At 45.8% G+C, this 18008-nt stretch overlaps 1 protein-coding gene across 1 annotated transcript in view; it reads right to left on the bottom strand.

Moving 5' to 3' along the window:
• The window catches only part of LOC134984804 (gastrula zinc finger protein XlCGF26.1-like), a 139917-nt gene extending 137265 nt beyond the window's left edge, over window positions 1-2652 (bottom strand). Inside the window, exons 1-2 of the mRNA XM_063950286.1 lie at window positions 2604-2652; window positions 1286-2170 (exon numbers count right to left, since the gene is read on the bottom strand). Of these exons, the coding sequence (XP_063806356.1) occupies window positions 1286-2170; window positions 2604-2652 (934 nt within the window). The remainder of the gene's footprint in view (window positions 1-1285; window positions 2171-2603) is intronic.
• Window positions 2653-18008: the final 15356 nt, after the last annotated feature.

Here is an 18008-nt window from a genome sequence, read left to right as displayed (position 1 = left end):
TTCAGTGGAAGAAAATACATCATTAAGCATAGGGTCACGTGCACTACTAGATTTATTATATATCTTATCAGCTGCCCATGCGGATTGCATTATGTCGGTGTAACCGACTGTACACTAAGGGAACGTATGGCTAATCACAAATTGGTCATTCGAAAGGCCATACAAAGTGGGACTAGCGACCAGCCGGTCGCTCGGCACTTTGCCCTAGCCAAACATAACATCGCCTGTTTAAAATATATCATTATAGATCACAAACCTGCGAATCTGAGAGGTGGAAATAAATCACTTTATTGCAGAAAGAATCCAGATGGATTCATGAGCTGCAAACTCTTTCTCCCAAAGGCCTTAACGAGTCTCTTGGTCTTCATTGCTTTTTATAATGATGTATAGATGTGGACAGCAACCTTTATATTCATAATCATCTAGAAGTATGTATCTACATATATGATCTGTATTTATTACATGGCATCTGTACTTGTTCCTGGTCTGTTTAAATTGTTTTGTGTATAACAATTCTTGTTTCTATGTTTCAGTTTGTATCTATTATGAAATCTCCGGTAGGCGGGCCGGCATGATGACATCTTCTGTGGGCGTCAGAACGCTGCAACCACGCCAAAATTCATTGCACATGAGGGGGGATATAAGGTATGTCTGTTTGTATTTTCTGTGACCTGAGTGCCGCCCATTGCTTTGTATGTTTGTCCCGTCGCTGCCCGGGTACCGGACTTTAACTCATGTCGTGGGAGTGCTGCCACAAATTGACTTATTTATATAATTGTGCCCAAGGCTGATTACTGCATATACAACAGATATAGGGGCTTATGTGACAGCCTGTGAGATACAGATGTGGGGCGACACTGGCACAGCTGCCCATATGTAAAGTGGCACTCATTATTTGGCAGAGCGGAGGTGTAGCAGGAACATGACAATCAGACCGTATCCCTATCATTAGGTAATAAGCACTCACCCCGTCACCTCCAGGATGGTACTCCCACACTCCTCTGGGCAATCCAGTTCCAGAAACTACCACTCCTGCTAGAAAGTGACCCCCCTCCCCTCACACAATGACAGCAGGAGATCTTACAGAACAGGTAACAGGGAAACAACAGAAACATAAAACTACAGGTATAAGATGTAATGTAACACAAGTGATAGATGTGAGAGGTCACATAGAGCCGGGATCAGGATACGTTGTGTAATGAGAGGTCAGAGAGAAAGCTTCCCCCATGTTGGTTGGTAACGCCTTGCCCTTTGTAGGTGTGACTTCTCTCATGTCTAACAAGATTTGATTTTTGTATAAAACATTTCCCACACTTAGAACATGGAAATGGTTTCTCACCTGTGTGTATTCTCCCATGTGTAACAAGTTCTGATTTCTGTACAAAACATTTCCCACACTCAGTACATGGAAATGGCTTCTCACCTGTGTGATGTCTCTCATGTCTAACAAGTTGAGACTTAACTATAAAACATTTCCCACACTCAGAACATGGAAATGGTTCTTCACCTGTATGACTTCTCTCATGTCTAACAAGTTGTGACTTATGTATAAAACATTTCCCACACTCAGAACATGGAAATGGCTTCTCACCTGTGTGACCTCTGTGATGTGTAACAAGATATGATTTCTGTACAAAACATTTCCCACACTCAGAACATTGAAATGGTTTCTCACCGGTGTGTTTTCTCTCATGCATAACAAGATGTGATTTCTCCAGAAAACATTTCCCACACTCAGAACATGGAAATGGTTTCTCACCTGTATGACTTCTTCTCTCATGTCTAACAAGATGTGACTTATCTATAAAACATTTCCCACACTCAGAACATGGAAATGGCCTATCACCTGTATGGATTTTCACATGTCTAAGAAGATGTGATTTCAGTGTAAAACATTTCCCACACTCGGAACATGGAAATGGTTTCTCACCTGTGTGACTTCTCTCATGTATAACAAGAGCTGATTTTTGTATAAAACATTTTCCACACTCAGAACATGGAAATGGCTTCTCTCCTGTGTGACTTCTCTCATGTCTTACAAGAAGTGATTTGTATGTAAAACATTTCCCACACTCAGAACATGGAAATGGCCTCTGCCCTGCCTTAGCTGGCTGATGGGTAATAAGTTTTGTGTTCTGTGTAAAACATTTGGCATCTATAGAACAGGGAAACACTGTATCTACTCTCAGAGCTGTAACAGATGCACCAACATCAGAGTGATCAGGAGAACATTTCCCAGGATCAGAGGGACCAGCTGATAGAGCTGGATGTATAATTGGGGTAATGGGGTTAGCTCCTGGAGAATCCTGTCTACTGTCATCATCTTTTATGTCACAATCCGGGGATAACTTTAGATGTCCTTCTGAGATATTCCTGCTTGTGTGTCCATCTGCTGGAAATAAAATACATTATGAAAATGTGACATTTTCCTGTAACATTAATCTTATAATGAAAAATGTCTGTTTACTATAAAATGAGTAGACGAGACCCAGGGTGTTACAGTGTACAATATATAATTATATAAGTGACATTATTACATGTAAGCATTGCGGTTATGTTTATTATTTTTTTAAACTAGGACGATTGGACTGGAGTATAACTACCACTGAGAGATAACGTGGGATTACTACAGGTGACATGAGCTGCTGCCATAATGTCTACTTGAAGAAGCCCAAATCTTTCTATCAGTAGCTGGAAGACTTCCTGATGTAGGGACCAGTCCCTTGGAACATCCTGCCTCAGTCTCAGCTATTCGGCCACTGTATACTCCTAGCCTGATACATGGAACACGTGAGGTGACTCTCTCTACACAATATATCAGCTTTCCCACCTCTGCCATAATCCCATTGCTTTCCTGGCACACCCACTGTCTGAGAATACTCAGAGATGCTTCTCCAGTAACTACTGATGGAAACATTGATCTACTGTCCATGCTGCTCTGATGTACATTACATTTATGTGACACATCTCTTCCCGTGACTATATACCTTATACTATCGTCCTGTAACACACAGTGACATGATGTGAGGGGAGAGCAGGAGTATAATAGGGGCTGATGGCTCCTGATGTATGAGATACACCAGAGAGTGTGAGGAGGAGACTGGTCAGATCTCTGGGCTGGTAACACACAGTGACATGTTGAGAGGGGGAGAGCAGGAGTATAATAGGGGCTGATAGCTCCTGATGTATGAGATACACCAGAGAGTGTGGGGAGACTGGTCAGATCTCTGGGCTGGTAACACAGTGACATGATATGAGGGGGAGAGCAGGAGTATAATTGGGGCTGCTGGCTCCTGATGTATGAGATACACCAGAGAGTGTGGGGAGGAGACTGGTCAGATATCTGGGCTGGTAACACACAGTGACATGATGTGAGGGGGAGAGCAGGAGTATAATAGGGGCTGATGGCTCCTGATATATGAGATACACCAGAGAGTGTGGGGAGGAGACTGGTCAGATATCTGGGCTGGTAACACACAGTGACATGATGTGAGGGGGAGAGCAGGAGTATAATAGGGGCTGATGGTTCCTGATGTACGAGATACACCAGAGAGTGTGGGGAGGAGACTGGTCAGATCTCTGGGCTGGTAACACATAGTGACATGATGTGAGGGGGAGAGCAGGAGTATAATAGGGGCTGCTGGCCCCTGATGTATGAGATACACCAGAGAGTGTGGGGAGACTGGTCAGATCTCTTGGCTGGTGACACACAGTGACATGATGTGAGGGGGAGAGCAGGAGTATAATAGGGGCTGATGGCTCCTGATGTATGAGATACACCAGAGAGTGTGGGGAGGAGACTGTTCAGATCTCTGGGCTGGTAACACACAGTAACATGATGTGAGGGGGAGAGCAGGTGTATAATAAGGGCTGATGGCTCCTGATGTATGATATACACCAGAGAGTGTGAGGAGGAGACTGGTCAGATCTCTGGGCGGGTAACACACAGTGACATGATGTGAGGGGGAGAGCAGGAGTATAACAGGGGCTGATGGCTCCTGATGTATGAGATATACCAGAGAGTGTGGGGAGGAGACTGGTCACATCTCGGGGCTGGTAACACACAGTGACATGATGTGAGGGGGAGAGCAGGAGTATAATAGGGGCTGATGGGTCCTGATGTATGAGATACACCAGAGAGTGTGGGGAGGAGACTGGTCAGATCTCTGGACAGGTAACACAGTGACATGATGTTAGGGGGAGAGCAGGAGTATAATTGGGGCTGATGGCTCCTCATGTATGAGATACACCAGAGTGTGTGGGGAGGAGACTGGTCAGATCTCTGGGCTGGTAACACACAGTGACATGATGTGAGGGGAGAGCAGGAGTATAATAGGGGCTGATGGCTCCTGATGTATAAGATACACCAGAGAGTGTGGGGAGGAAACTGGTCAGATCTCTGGGCTGGTAACACATAGTGACATGATGTGAGGGGGAGAGCAGGAGTATAATAGGGGCTGATGGCTCCTGATGTATGAGATACACCAGAGAGTGTGAGGAGGAGACTGGTCAGATCTCTGGGCTGGTAACACACAGTGACATGTTGAGAGGGGGAGAGCAGGAGTATAATAGGGGCTGATAGCTCCTGATGTATGAGATACACCAGAGAGTGTGGGGAGACTGGTCAGATCTCTGGGCTGGTAACACAGTGACATGATATGAGGGGGAGAGCAGGAGTATAATTGGGGCTGCTGGCTCCTGATGTATGAGATACACCAGAGAGTGTGGGGAGGAGACTGGTCAGATCTCTGGGCTGGTAACACATAGTGACATGATGTGAGGGGGAGAGCAGGAGTATAATAGGGGCTGCTGGCCCCTGATGTATGAGATACACCAGAGAGTGTGGGGAGACTGGTCAGATCTCTTGGCTGGTGACACACAGTGACATGATGTGAGGGGGAGAGCAGGAGTATAATAGGGGCTGATGGCTCCTGATGTATGAGATACACCAGAGAGTGTGGGGAGGAGACTGTTCAGATCTCTGGGCTGGTAACACACAGTAACATGATGTGAGGGGGAGAGCAGGTGTATAATAAGGGCTGATGGCTCCTGATGTATGATATACACCAGAGAGTGTGAGGAGGAGACTGGTCAGATCTCTGGGCGGGTAACACACAGTGACATGATGTGAGGGGGAGAGCAGGAGTATAACAGGGGCTGATGGCTCCTGATGTATGAGATATACCAGAGAGTGTGGGGAGGAGACTGGTCACATCTCGGGGCTGGTAACACACAGTGACATGATGTGAGGGGGAGAGCAGGAGTATAATAGGGGCTGATGGGTCCTGATGTATGAGATACACCAGAGAGTGTGGGGAGGAGACTGGTCAGATCTCTGGACAGGTAACACAGTGACATGATGTTAGGGGGAGAGCAGGAGTATAATTGGGGCTGATGGCTCCTCATGTATGAGATACACCAGAGTGTGTGGGGAGGAGACTGGTCAGATCTCTGGGCTGGTAACACACAGTGACATGATGTGAGGGGGAGGGCAGGAGTATAATAGGGGCTGATGGGTCCTGATGTATGAGATACACCAGAGAGTGTGGGGAGGAGACTGGTCAGATCTCTGGGCTGGTAACACACAGTGACATGATGTGAGGGGAGAGCAGGAGTATAATAGGGGCTGATGCCTCCTGACTCCCTCACAGGGCAGATACATTTCCCTCATTAGTTTGTACTGACAGAAGAGGGTGTAGGATAAGAGATTGTTGTAGTGACTGAGGAAGGAGAATATGTGACTGTAATAAGTGTTTATTACTCACCTGTGCTGATATCTGTAGGGATCTCCTCCTCCTTACACTGCTGATCACCCCTCACATACGTCCCTTCTTCTCCCTCTATATCTTCTGCCTTTATATCAGTCACATAAGTCTCTTCTTCTCCCTCTATATCTTCTGCCTTTATATCAGTCACATACGTCTCTTCTTCTCCCTCTATATCTTCTACCTTCATATCAGTCACATACGTATCTTCTTCTCCCTCTATATCTTCTGCCTTTATATCAGTCACATACATCTCTTCTTCTCCCTCTATATCTTCTGCCTTTATAGCAGTCACATACGTCTCTTCTTCTCCCTCTATATCTTCTGCCTTTATATCAGTCACATATGTCTCTCCTTCTCTCTCTATATCTTCTGCCTTTATATCAGTCACATACGTCTCTTCTTCTCCCTCTATATCTTCTGCCTTTATATCAGTCACATACGTCTCTTCTTCTTCCTCTGTATCTTCTGCCTTTATATCAGTCACATAAGTCTCTTCTTCTCCCTCTATATCTTCTGCCTTTATATCAGTCACATACGTCTCTTCTTCTCCCTCTGTATCTTCTGCCTTTATATCACTCACATACGTCTCTTCTTCTCCCTCTGTATCTTCTGCCTTTATATCAGTCACATACGTCTCTTCTTCTCCCTCTATATATTCTGTCTTTATATCAGTCACATACGTCTCTTCTTCTTCCTCTGTATCTTCTGCCTTTATATCAGTCACATAAGTCTCTTCTTCTCCCTCTATATCTTCTGCCTTCATATCAGTCACATACGTCTCTTCTTCTCCCTCTATATCTTCTGCCTTTATATCAGTCACATACGTCTCTTCTTCTCCCTCTGTATCTTCTGCCTTTATATCAGTCACATACGTCTCTTCTTCTCCCTCTATATCTTCTGTTTTAATATCAGACAGAAGTTGTACCTAAAAAGAAAAAAAACACTATAATGACATTTGCATACAGTCAGATTAAACTGAGGTGAAACATTATAATATCAGTGTATAAGACACACAGCTTCTCTACAGATCATATAGTGATATATTGGGGAGACCCTGAATCCCACCTACATGATCCTCCTGTGGGATCCTGTGATTCTCCCCTGTACAGTCCTGGGAATACAGAGGACGGGGACATTTCTCTGGGGTATCTCTGTTACTGGGCCCATCTGTAGGAGACACACAGTGACTGAGTACAGTGTATATATGTGATTATCAGATGATGTGTGTATATAGGGGCCCCCATACCTGCTCTCCCCTGTACAATACATGACAGTCTCCTCTTACCCAGTGATGTGAGGGGCCGGTGATTCTCCATCATCACGTCCTTGTACAGACCCCTGTGTTCCTCTATATACTCCTCCTCCTGCATGGAGACATAGACAGTGACATCCTGACACCTTATAGACACTGGACACACACAGTGATACAGTCATCACCCAGACACATCCCCTGGTGTTACTGTATAATGCCCCTTTTCCAGCAGTCACCTCTCCAGTCATCACCCAGACACGTCCTCTGGTGTTACTGTATAATGTACCATTCCCAGCAGTCACATCTCCAGTCATCACCCATACACATCCCCTGGTGTTACTGTATAATGTCCCATTCCCAGCTGTAACCTCTCCAGTCATCACCCGGACACATCCCCTGGTGTTACTGTATAATGTCCCATTCCCAGCAGTCACCTCTCCAGTCATCACCCAGACACATCCCCCGGTGTTACAGTATAATGTCCCATTCCCAGCAGTCACCTCTCCAGTCATCACCCAGACACATCCCTTGGTGTTACTGTATAATGCCCCATTCCCAGCAGTCACCACTCCAGTCATCACCCAGACACGTCCCCTGGTGTTACTGTATAATGTCCCATTCCCAGCAGTCACATCTCCAGTCATCACCCAGACACGTCCCCTGGTGTTACCGTATAATGTCCCATTCCCAGCAGTCACCTCTCCAATCATCAACCAGACACATCCCCTGGTGTTACTGTATAATGTCCCATTCCCAGCAGTCACCTCTCCAGTCATCACCCAGACACATCCCCTGGTGTTACTGTATAATGCCCCATTCCCAGCAGTCACCTCTCCAGTCATCACCCAGACACATCCCCTGGTGTTACTGTATAATGTCCCATTCCCAGCAGTCACCTCTCCAGTTCTCACCCAGACACGTCCCCTGGTGTTACTGTATAATGTCCCATTCTCTGCAGTCACATCTCCAGTCATCACCCAGACACGTCCCCTGGTGTTACCTTATAATGCCCCATTCCCAGCAGTCACCTCTCCAGTCATCACCCAGACACGTCCCCTGGTGTTATTGTATAATGTACCATTTCCAGCAGTCACCTCTCCAGTCATCACCCATACACATCCCCTGGTGTTACTGTATAATGTCCCATTCCTAGAAGTAACCTCTCCAGTCATCACCCGGACACATCCCCTGGTGTTACTGTATAATGCCACATTCCCAGCAGTCACCTCTCCAGTCATCACCCGGAAACATCCCCTTGTGTTACTGTATAATGCCCCATCAATATCATTGTAAATACTACCAGATCCCCTCACTTCCCCAGTCATGTCCCTATATTATTACTATAGATATAAGTGGTTATTGTGACACTCCCAGACCCCCTCTCCTTCCCAGTCATGTCCCTGTATGATTACTATAGATATAAGTGATGTCACTGTGACACTACCAGATTCCCCCGCCTCCACAGTCATGTCCTTGTATTATTACTATAAATATAAGTGACATCATTGTGACGCTCCCAGATCCCTTCACCTACTGTCATGTCCCTATATTATTACTATAGATATAAGTGATGTCACTGTGGCACTCCCAGATCCCCTCACCACCCCAGTCATGTCCCTGTATTATTACTACAGTAGTAAGTGATGTCACTGCGACTCACCTCCCCAGTCAAGTCCCAGTATTATTATTATAAAAATGTGATGTCACTATGATGCTCCCAGACCCACTCACCTCCCCAGTCATATCCTTGTATTATTACTAGATATATAAGTGATGTCACTGTGACACTCACAGATCCCCTTACCTCCCCAGTCATGTCCCTGTATTATTACTATAGATATAAGTGGTCACTGTGATGCTCCCAGATCCCCACACCTCCCCAGTCATGTCCCTGTATTATTACTATAGATATAAGTGCTGTCACTGTGACACTTCCAGATCCCCTCACCTCTCCAGTCATGTCCCCGAATTATTACTATAGATATGTGATGTCACAGTGACACTCCCAGATCCTCTCACCTCCCCAGTCATGTCCCTGTATTATTACTATAGATATAAGTGATGTCACTGTGACATTTTCAGACCCCCTCACCAATCCAGTCACGTCCCTGTATTATTACTATAGATATAAATTATGTCACTGTGATGCTGCCAGATCCACTGACCACCCCAATCATGTCCCTGTATTATTATAGATATTAGTGATGTCACTGTGACACTTCCAGATCCCCTCACCTCTCCAGTCATGTCCCTATATTATTACTAAAGATATGAGTGATGTCACTGTGACACTCCTAGACCCCCTCACCTCCCCACCACCCCAGTCATGTCTCTGTATTATTATTATAGATATAAGTGATGTCACTGTGACACTACCAGACTCCCCCACTTCTCTAGTCATGATCTTGTATTACTATAAATATAAGTGACATCATTGTGACGCTCTCAGATCCCTTTACCTCTCCAGTCATGTCCCTGTATTAATATAGATATGTGATGTCACTGTGGCACTCCCAGATCCCCTCACCTCCCCAGTCATGTCCCAATATTATTATTATTACATATATAAGTGATGTCACTGTGACATTACCAGATCCCCTCACCTCCCCAGTCATGTCTCTGTATTATTACTATAGATATAAGTGATGTCACAGTGACATTCCCAGATCCCCTCACCTCCCCAGTCATGTCCTTGTATTATTATTATAAATATAAGTGACATCACTGTGATGGTCCCAGATCCCCTCACCTCCCCAGTCATGTCCCTTTATTATTACTATAGATATAGGTGATGTCACTTTGACACTCCCAGATCCCTTGACCTCCCCAGTCATGTCCCTGTATTATTACTAGAGATATAAGCAATGTCACAGTGATACACCCAGATCCCCTCACCTCCCCAGTTATGTCACTTGGATACTAAAGTTTCAACAATAAATGGATACAAAGTATTTAAAAGAAACAATAATGGTGAATTGTATCAGTTGAAGAAAACTATTTAGTATTATCCTGTATTTATGTGGTGCCATAAGGGATCCACAGCACCCATTACATAGTACATAAACAAATGAGCAAAAATAAAATAAACTTACAGTTTGAGACAATATAGGAAAAATACAAGATTTATACAGAAAACCGGGGGTTAGGTGCCATCAAAGGGAGTACGGAGTATAAGATAGTGTAAGTAAGAGAAGGCAAAGCCCATGATGGAGAAGGTCCTGCTCTTGCGAACTTACAATCTAAAAGGTGAAGGGCTAAGACACCAGGGTGACATAGAAGGGTTAGACTGTGAGCGTGGACAAGACGGTTAGGAGGATAGTTGGCTGGGGTTGGTGAAGAAGTGGGTCTTGAAAGCCCAATTGAAGATTTGTAGGAAGGTGGAGAGTCGGATGGGGAGAGGTAGAGAATTCCAGAGAAAGAGAGCAGCTCGTGAGAAATCTTGTAGGTAGGAGTGGGAGGAGGTGAGGAGGCGGCGTGCATTAGAAGAGCGAAGAGAACGGGTGGGAGAGTAAAGGGAGATAAGGTCAGAGATGTAAATGGGAGAGGAGTGGGTGAGGGCTTTGTAAGTGAGTGTGAGAAGTTTGAATTGGATTCTGAAGGGGAAGGAGAGCCAGTGAAGGGCTTGTAGGAGAGGGGAGGTGGACGTAGTACATGAGGAAGATGAGCCAGGCAGCAGCATTGAGGGTAGATTGGAGTGGAGTTATGTATGTGTTATGGGTGCCAGTCAGGAGGAGATTACAGTAGTCCAGTCTGGATATGACCAGTGAGTGGCTCAGAGACTTGGTGGAATTCTGGGTGAGAAAGGGTCTAATCTTGGAAATATTTTTTAGATGAAAACGGCAGCACCGTGAGAGATGCTGAATGTGTGGTGTGAAGGAGAGGGAGGATGGAAGGATTACTCCAAGACAGCGCACTTGGGGGCTAGAGGAGTGCCATCAATAGATAATGAGATTGTAGGAGGTGAGGTTATGCGGGAGGGAGGGAAGATGATCAGCTCGGTCTTAGACATGTTAGGTGTAATAAAGCGCTGGAACATCCATCGACAGTTGGAGATACGAGTAAGGAGAGCAGGAGAGAGGTCCGGAGAGAGGAAAGATAGATTTGAGTGTCATCAGCATAAAGATGATATTGGAAATCAAAAGAACTAATGAGCTTACCTAGTGAGGACGTATAGAGAGAGAAACAAAGAGGACCAAGGACAGAACCTTGGGGGACACCTACTGTTAGTGGAAGAGGGAGGAGCTGGAGTCATGAGAGGAGACAGAGAAAGAATGGTCAGAGAGGCAGGAAGACAGCCAGGAGAGGGCAGTATCACGCAGACCAATGGAGTGAAGGATTTGCAGTAGGAGAGGGTGGTCCACAGTGTCAAAAGCAGCAGAGAGGTCAAGAAGAACAAGTAGAGAGTAGGATTTAGCAGCATGGAGGTCATTGCAGACTTTTGTAAGGGCAGTTCACTGGAGTGGGGAGGACGGAAGCCAGACTGGAATGGGTCAAGCAGTGAGTGTGAGGAACGAAAGGAAGTAAATATTATAACACAGGCCGCTGCCCCTGTAGAGTAGGATGCCACAGGCCGCTCCTCCTGTTTATTATGACAACACAGGCCTCTCTTCTTCTCTATTATGACAACACAGGATGCTACCCCTGTAAATTATGACAACACAGGATGCTACCCCGGTATACTATGACAACACAAGATGCTACCCCTGTATATTATGACAACACAGGCCACTCCCCCTGTATATTATGACAAAACAGGCCACTCCCCCTGTATACTATGACAACACAGGATGCTACCCCTGTATACTATGACAGCACAGGATGCTACCCCTGTATATTATGACAATACAGGACACTCCCCCTGTATATTATAACAACACAGGCCGCTCGCTCTGTATACTATGACAACACAGGCCGCTCCCCGTGTATACTATGACAGCACAGGATGCTACCCCTGTATATTATGAAAACATAGGCCACTCCCCCTGTATATTATGACAGCACAGGCCGCTCCCCTTGTATGCTATGACAGCACAGGATATTACCCCTGTATATTATAACACAGGCCACTCCTCCTGTCTATTATGACAACACAGGCCACTCCTTCTGTATAGAAAGACAATACATGCCACTCACACTATATAATATTAGTAACAAGACACCAAAGCCCCCTTCCCCTGTATAACAGGACGTCACAATCCACTACCCCTGTATAGAAGGATGCCACAGGCCACTCCCCCTGTAGAGTAGGAAAACATATGCTGCTCCCCTGTATATTAAACAGCTCCTCTGTATATTAAAACAACACAGTCCACTCCCTCTGTATAGTAATAAAACACAGGCCACTATCTCTGTATAGCAAGACAATACAGGTCGCTACCCCTGTATAGTACAATGCCACAGGACAGAACACATTAATGTCTCGTGTGTGCGGTAACGGCGCGGTCCGCGCCACCTGTATTGCGGTAACGGCGGGGTCTGCGCCACCTGTATTACGGTAACGGCTGGGTCTGCGCCACCTGTATTACGGTAACGGCTGGGTCTGCGCCACCTGTATTGCGGTAACGGCGGGGTCTGCACCACCTGTATTACGGTAACGGCGTGGTCTGCACCACATGTATTACGGTAACGGCGGGATCTGCGCCACCTGTATTACGGTAATGGCGGAGTCTGCGCCACTTGTATTACGGTAACGGCGGGGTCTGCGCCACCTGTATTACGGTAACGGTGGGGGGTCTGTGCCACCTGTATTATGGTAACGGTGGGGCCTGCGCCCACCTGTATTACGGTAACGGCGGGGTCTGCGCCACCTGTATTACGGTAACGGCGGGGTCAGCGCCACCTGTATTACGGTAATGGCGGGATCTGCGCCACCTGTATTACGGTAATAGGACACTAGAGTGTCAGCCACCTGTACAGGGATAATGCAGCACCAGAGGCTGCTCCAGCTGCACTATAACAAGGCACCAGAGGCTGCTCCCCCTGTAGTACAGAACCTGACACCAGAGCTGCTCAGCCTATAGAATAATAATAATAATAATAATATCATTACCTGCTGCCAGACACAGCAATGGCTGCTCTCTGCTCCTGCTGCCTTGTGGGAATGATAGAAGGAAGGCGGAGCTCAGACCAGGGGGAAATGGCCGCCGCTCCTGACGTCACTACACGGCCATGGAACCTATTGCTGCTTTAGCTGCTGCCTGATTGGTCTACAAGAAAATGGCCGCCGGCCTCCTGCACTGAGGACATGTATGGTAATAATCATAACAGAACACGGGCTGTGGGCGGGGTGTGGGAGGGGAGGGGCCTGTCACCAGGAAGCAGCCCAAGCCAATCATCCCCTACTTCCGGCCTGTGCGTTCCACCTTACTTCCGGTCACTGCATTCCATTCAAGCCTCAGTGTCCGTAGAGATCAGGTAATGGCGTCTTACTATACAGGGGGAGCAGCCTGTGGTGTCCAGTTAGTATTATACAGGGGGAGAAACCTGTAGTGTCCTGTTGTTGTTATTATTATAATTTTATTATTTTTATACAGGAGGAGCAGCCTGTGGTGTCCTGTTGTTATTATTTTATTATTATACAGGAGGAGCAGCCTGTGGTGTCCAGTTATAATTATTATACAGGGGGAGCAGACTGTGGTGTCCTGTTTATAATTATTATACAGGAGGAGCAGCCTGTGGTGTCCTGATATTATTATTATTATTATTATTATTATTATTATTAATAATATTATAATACAGGGGGAGCAGCCTGTGGTGTCCTCTTAATATTATTATACAGGGGGAGCACCGTGTGGTGTCCAGTTATTATTATTATTAGTATTATTATTATTATTATTATTTTACAGGAGGAGTGGCCTGTGGTGTATTATTATTATACAGGAGGAGCATCCTGTGGTGTCCTGTTGTTATTATTATTTGTATTATTATTTTACAGAGCAAGGAGCCTGTGGTATCCTCTTATTATTAATATTATACAGGAAGAGCAGCCTGTGGTATCCTGTTATTATGATTAAGGAGAAGCAGCCTGTGATGTCCTGTTGTTATGGTTATACAGGAGGAGTAGCCTTTGGTGTCCTGTTATTATACAGGTGAGCAGCCTGTGGTGTCCTATTATTATTATTATACAGGGTGAGCAGCCTGTGGTGTCCTATTATTATTATTATTATTATTATGCAGGAGGAGCAGCTTATGGTGTCCTGTTGTTGTTGTTGTTGTTATTAATATTATTATTATACAGATGGAGCAGCCTGTTGTGTATTATTATTATTATTATTAATATTATTATTATTATAAGTATTATACAGTGGGAGCAGCCTGTGGTGTCCTATTATTATCATTATTTTGCATGGGTTGCAGCCTGTGGTGTCCTGTTGTTGTTGTTATACAGGGGGAGCGGCCTGTGGTGTCCTGGTATTGTACAGAGGGAGCGGCCTGTCGTGTCCTGTTGTTATTATTATTATTATACATGGGGAGCAGCCTGTCGTGTCATTTTATTATTACTATTAAGGAACAGCAGAATGTGGTGTCCTGTTGTTATTAGTGTTATACAGAAGGAGCAGGTTTTTGTGTACTGTTATTATTATACAGGGACAGCAACTTGTGTTGTCCTGGTATAGTTATTATACATTGGGAGTGGTGGTGATGTCCTACAATACAGGAGGAATGGTCTGAGGTGTCCTGCTTTTAAAGACATCTGTTATTATTTTCATACTGGGGTGCAGCCTTTAGTGTCATTATTATTATTATTACTATTAATTTTATTATATGTAATTGTGGGGATTGAAAATTTTACAAAAATTTTAGGATATATTAAAGCAGAGACCATAATATCCCTGGCATGTGTAACAGAAGATAATTAGAGCATTATGAAGAAAATGTATATCACACTCCTGGGAGTGTCACAGTGTCATCATTTCTATCTATAGTAATAATACAAGGACATGACTGGGGAGGTGAGGGGATCTGGGAGTGTCACAGTGACATCGCTTACATCTATAGTAATAATACAGGGACATAACTGGGGAGGTGAGGGAATCTGGGAGCATCATAGTGATATCACTTATATCTATAGTTATAATACAGGGAGGTGAGGGTACAGTGATACAGTGATATTGATGTCTCCCCTATTTCACAGGGTTAAACAGTGGTAAAGAAGACATCCGATCGCATTGTGTTAGGAGGACTGAGCAGAGCCCAGAGCCCCATCACGGTGCCTCCACCTCACTCACTGATACATGAGACACAATAACCAAAAGATCCTGGAACTTACCAACAAGACGATTCAGCTGCTGACTGGAGAGGTGACTTTTGGGTATGGGACATTATACAGTAACATCGGGGGACGTTTCTGGGTGATGACTGGAGAGGTGACTGCTGGGAATGGGGTATTATACAGTAACGCCAGGGGATGTGTCTGGGTGATGACTGGAGAGGTGACTGCTGGGAATGGGGTATTATACAGTAATGCCAGGGGATGTGTCTGGGTGATGACTGGAGAGGTGACTGCTGGGAATAGGACATTATACAGTAACACCGGAGGACGTTTCTGGGTGATGACTGGGGAGGTGACTGCTGGGAATGGGACATTATACAGTAACACCAGGGGATGTGTCTGGGTGATGACTGGGGAGGTGACTGCTGGGAATGGGACATTATACAGTAACACCAGGGGATGTGTCTGGGTGATGACTGGAGAGGTGACTGCTGGGAATAGGACATTATACAGTAACACCGGGGGATATGTCTGGGTGATGACTGGAGAGGTGATTGCTGGGAATGGGACATTATACAGTAACACCAGGGGATGTGTCTGGGTGATGACTGGAGAGGTGACTGCTGGGAATAGGACATTATACAGTAACACCAGGGGATGTGTCTGGGTGATAACTGGAGAGGTGACTGCTGGGAATGGAGCATTATACAGTAACACCAGGGGATGTGTCTGGGTGATGACTGGAGAGGTGACTGCTGGGAATGGGACATTATACAGTAACACAAGGGGATGTATCTGGGTGATGACTGGAGAGGTGACTTCTGGGAATGGGATATTATACAGTAACACCAGGGGATGTGTCTGGGTGATGACTGGAGAGGTGACTGCTTGAAATGGGACATTATACAGTAACACCAGGGGATGTGTCTGGGTGATGACTGGAGAGGTGACTGCTGGGAATGGGACATTATACTGTACCACCAGGGGACCTATCTGGGTGATGACTGGAGAGGTGACTGCTGGGAATGCAGCATTATACAGTAACAACGGGGGACGTGTCTGGGTGATGACAGGAGAGGTGACTTCTGGGATTGGGGCATTATACAGTAACACCAGGGGATGTGTCTGGGTGATGACTGTATCACTGTGTGTGTCAGGTATCTATAGGGTATCAGGATGTCACTGTCTATGTCTCCATGCAGGAGGTGGAGTATATAGAGGAACACAGGGGTCTGTACAAGGACGTGATAATGGAGAATCACCGGCCCCTCACATCATTGGGTAAGAGGAGACTGTCATGTATTGCACAGGGGAGAGCAGGTATGGGAGTCCCTATATACACACATCATCTGATAATCACATATATATATATATATATATATATATACTGTACTCAGTCACTGTGTGTCTCCTACAGATGGGCCCAGTAACAGAGATACCCCAGAGAGATGTCCCCGTCCTCTGTATTCCCAGGATTGTACAGAGGAGAATCACAGGATCCCACAGGAGGATCAGGTAGGTGGGATTTAGGGTCTCACCCATATACCAAAGTTACTGTCCCTCTGATCTGTAAAGACGCTGTGTGTGTATTATGCGCTGATGTTATACTTTCTCCTGCAGGGTCCACAGGTTATCCACAGTATAACTTTGGGACATGAGGTAGCGACTGCGGATTGGCACCAACGATCAAAGCTTTTGGCCTTCCAGAATGCAATGGGCCTATATCCTATTCTATCTCCTATATCCCCGCCTCCTGGCTCAGGCAAATCAGTTTTTTGTTTGGTGCGGCAGGAGCCGGACCATGGTCAGAGGGCTTCTGTTTTTTTATTTTTAGAGTCTTACTCTTTTTTGAGTGATTCGTACCTTAGAAAGAGTCGCTCCAACAATTCCCGCTGGGTCGCAAAAACGCTTACCCATGAGTACAGTGCTGTTTCGGCGGGCGTCTGTGTAGGATGTACTAGCAAGTCCAGCAGACGTTACCAGGCTGTGCCCGGAGCACAGGGAATAGGTAAAGCGTTGGTTCTGTTAAGCGGGAAACGCGAGACACAGCCGCACTGTTTTGGGAGGAGACTACCAAACAGTCTCTGATGCGGCTGCCACCCTGGGTTCACCAGCGCTAGGCCTCAGGTATTATAGGCTCCAGGAGTAGTATGAGGCCGGGATCCCTGGGCTTGATGTCAGCAGTGGGGAGTAAGACGCTCTCCCGGTTCATGACCAGTTTCCTCCGAGTTTCCCACCATGAATTGATTTCCTGCTTCCGTCTGAGACGCTGTGTATCTAAAGGACCCAGTCGCAGCTTAGGCGGCTGTGTGACTTGTGCGTCGGTGTTCATTTGGGCGTCTGTGTTCACTGTAGGTCACTAATAGCGTCTAGATCCACTCAGCGTTCACTAACGTATTGATCGATCCTGGAAGCGGGGTGAAGTCTCCCTGTATCCCACTCTCCTGAGCCAGGTGATACAGCACTGAGTCTCTATCTACCTTTGAGTACGAATATTTGGATACTGTAAGTGATTGATGCATATGAGTCTGTAAATTATTGCTGCTGTTTCTTTCGCTGTTCTAGAATACATTTAAAGTCCTATATAAGGTAATGCAGTAATGTTTCTCCTATATACCTGAAATGTATCTGTAGTTGAATATGTGCTCATATTGCTTACTATACCAATGTATAACCTGTGACTGATTGCTTGTATGATTGCTGACTTTACTATAATTCTGTCAGTTTTCTGTGTATTTCAATCCTCAATGCTGGTGCAAAGCAGGGAGGGATCGGA

Source organism: Pseudophryne corroboree (genome assembly GCF_028390025.1).
Source record: "Pseudophryne corroboree isolate aPseCor3 chromosome 3 unlocalized genomic scaffold, aPseCor3.hap2 SUPER_3_unloc_81, whole genome shotgun sequence".
Lineage (NCBI taxonomy): Eukaryota > Metazoa > Chordata > Amphibia > Anura > Myobatrachidae > Pseudophryne > Pseudophryne corroboree.
Note: the sequence above shows the minus strand (reverse complement) of the source record. Positions and strands in the feature narration are given on the sequence as shown.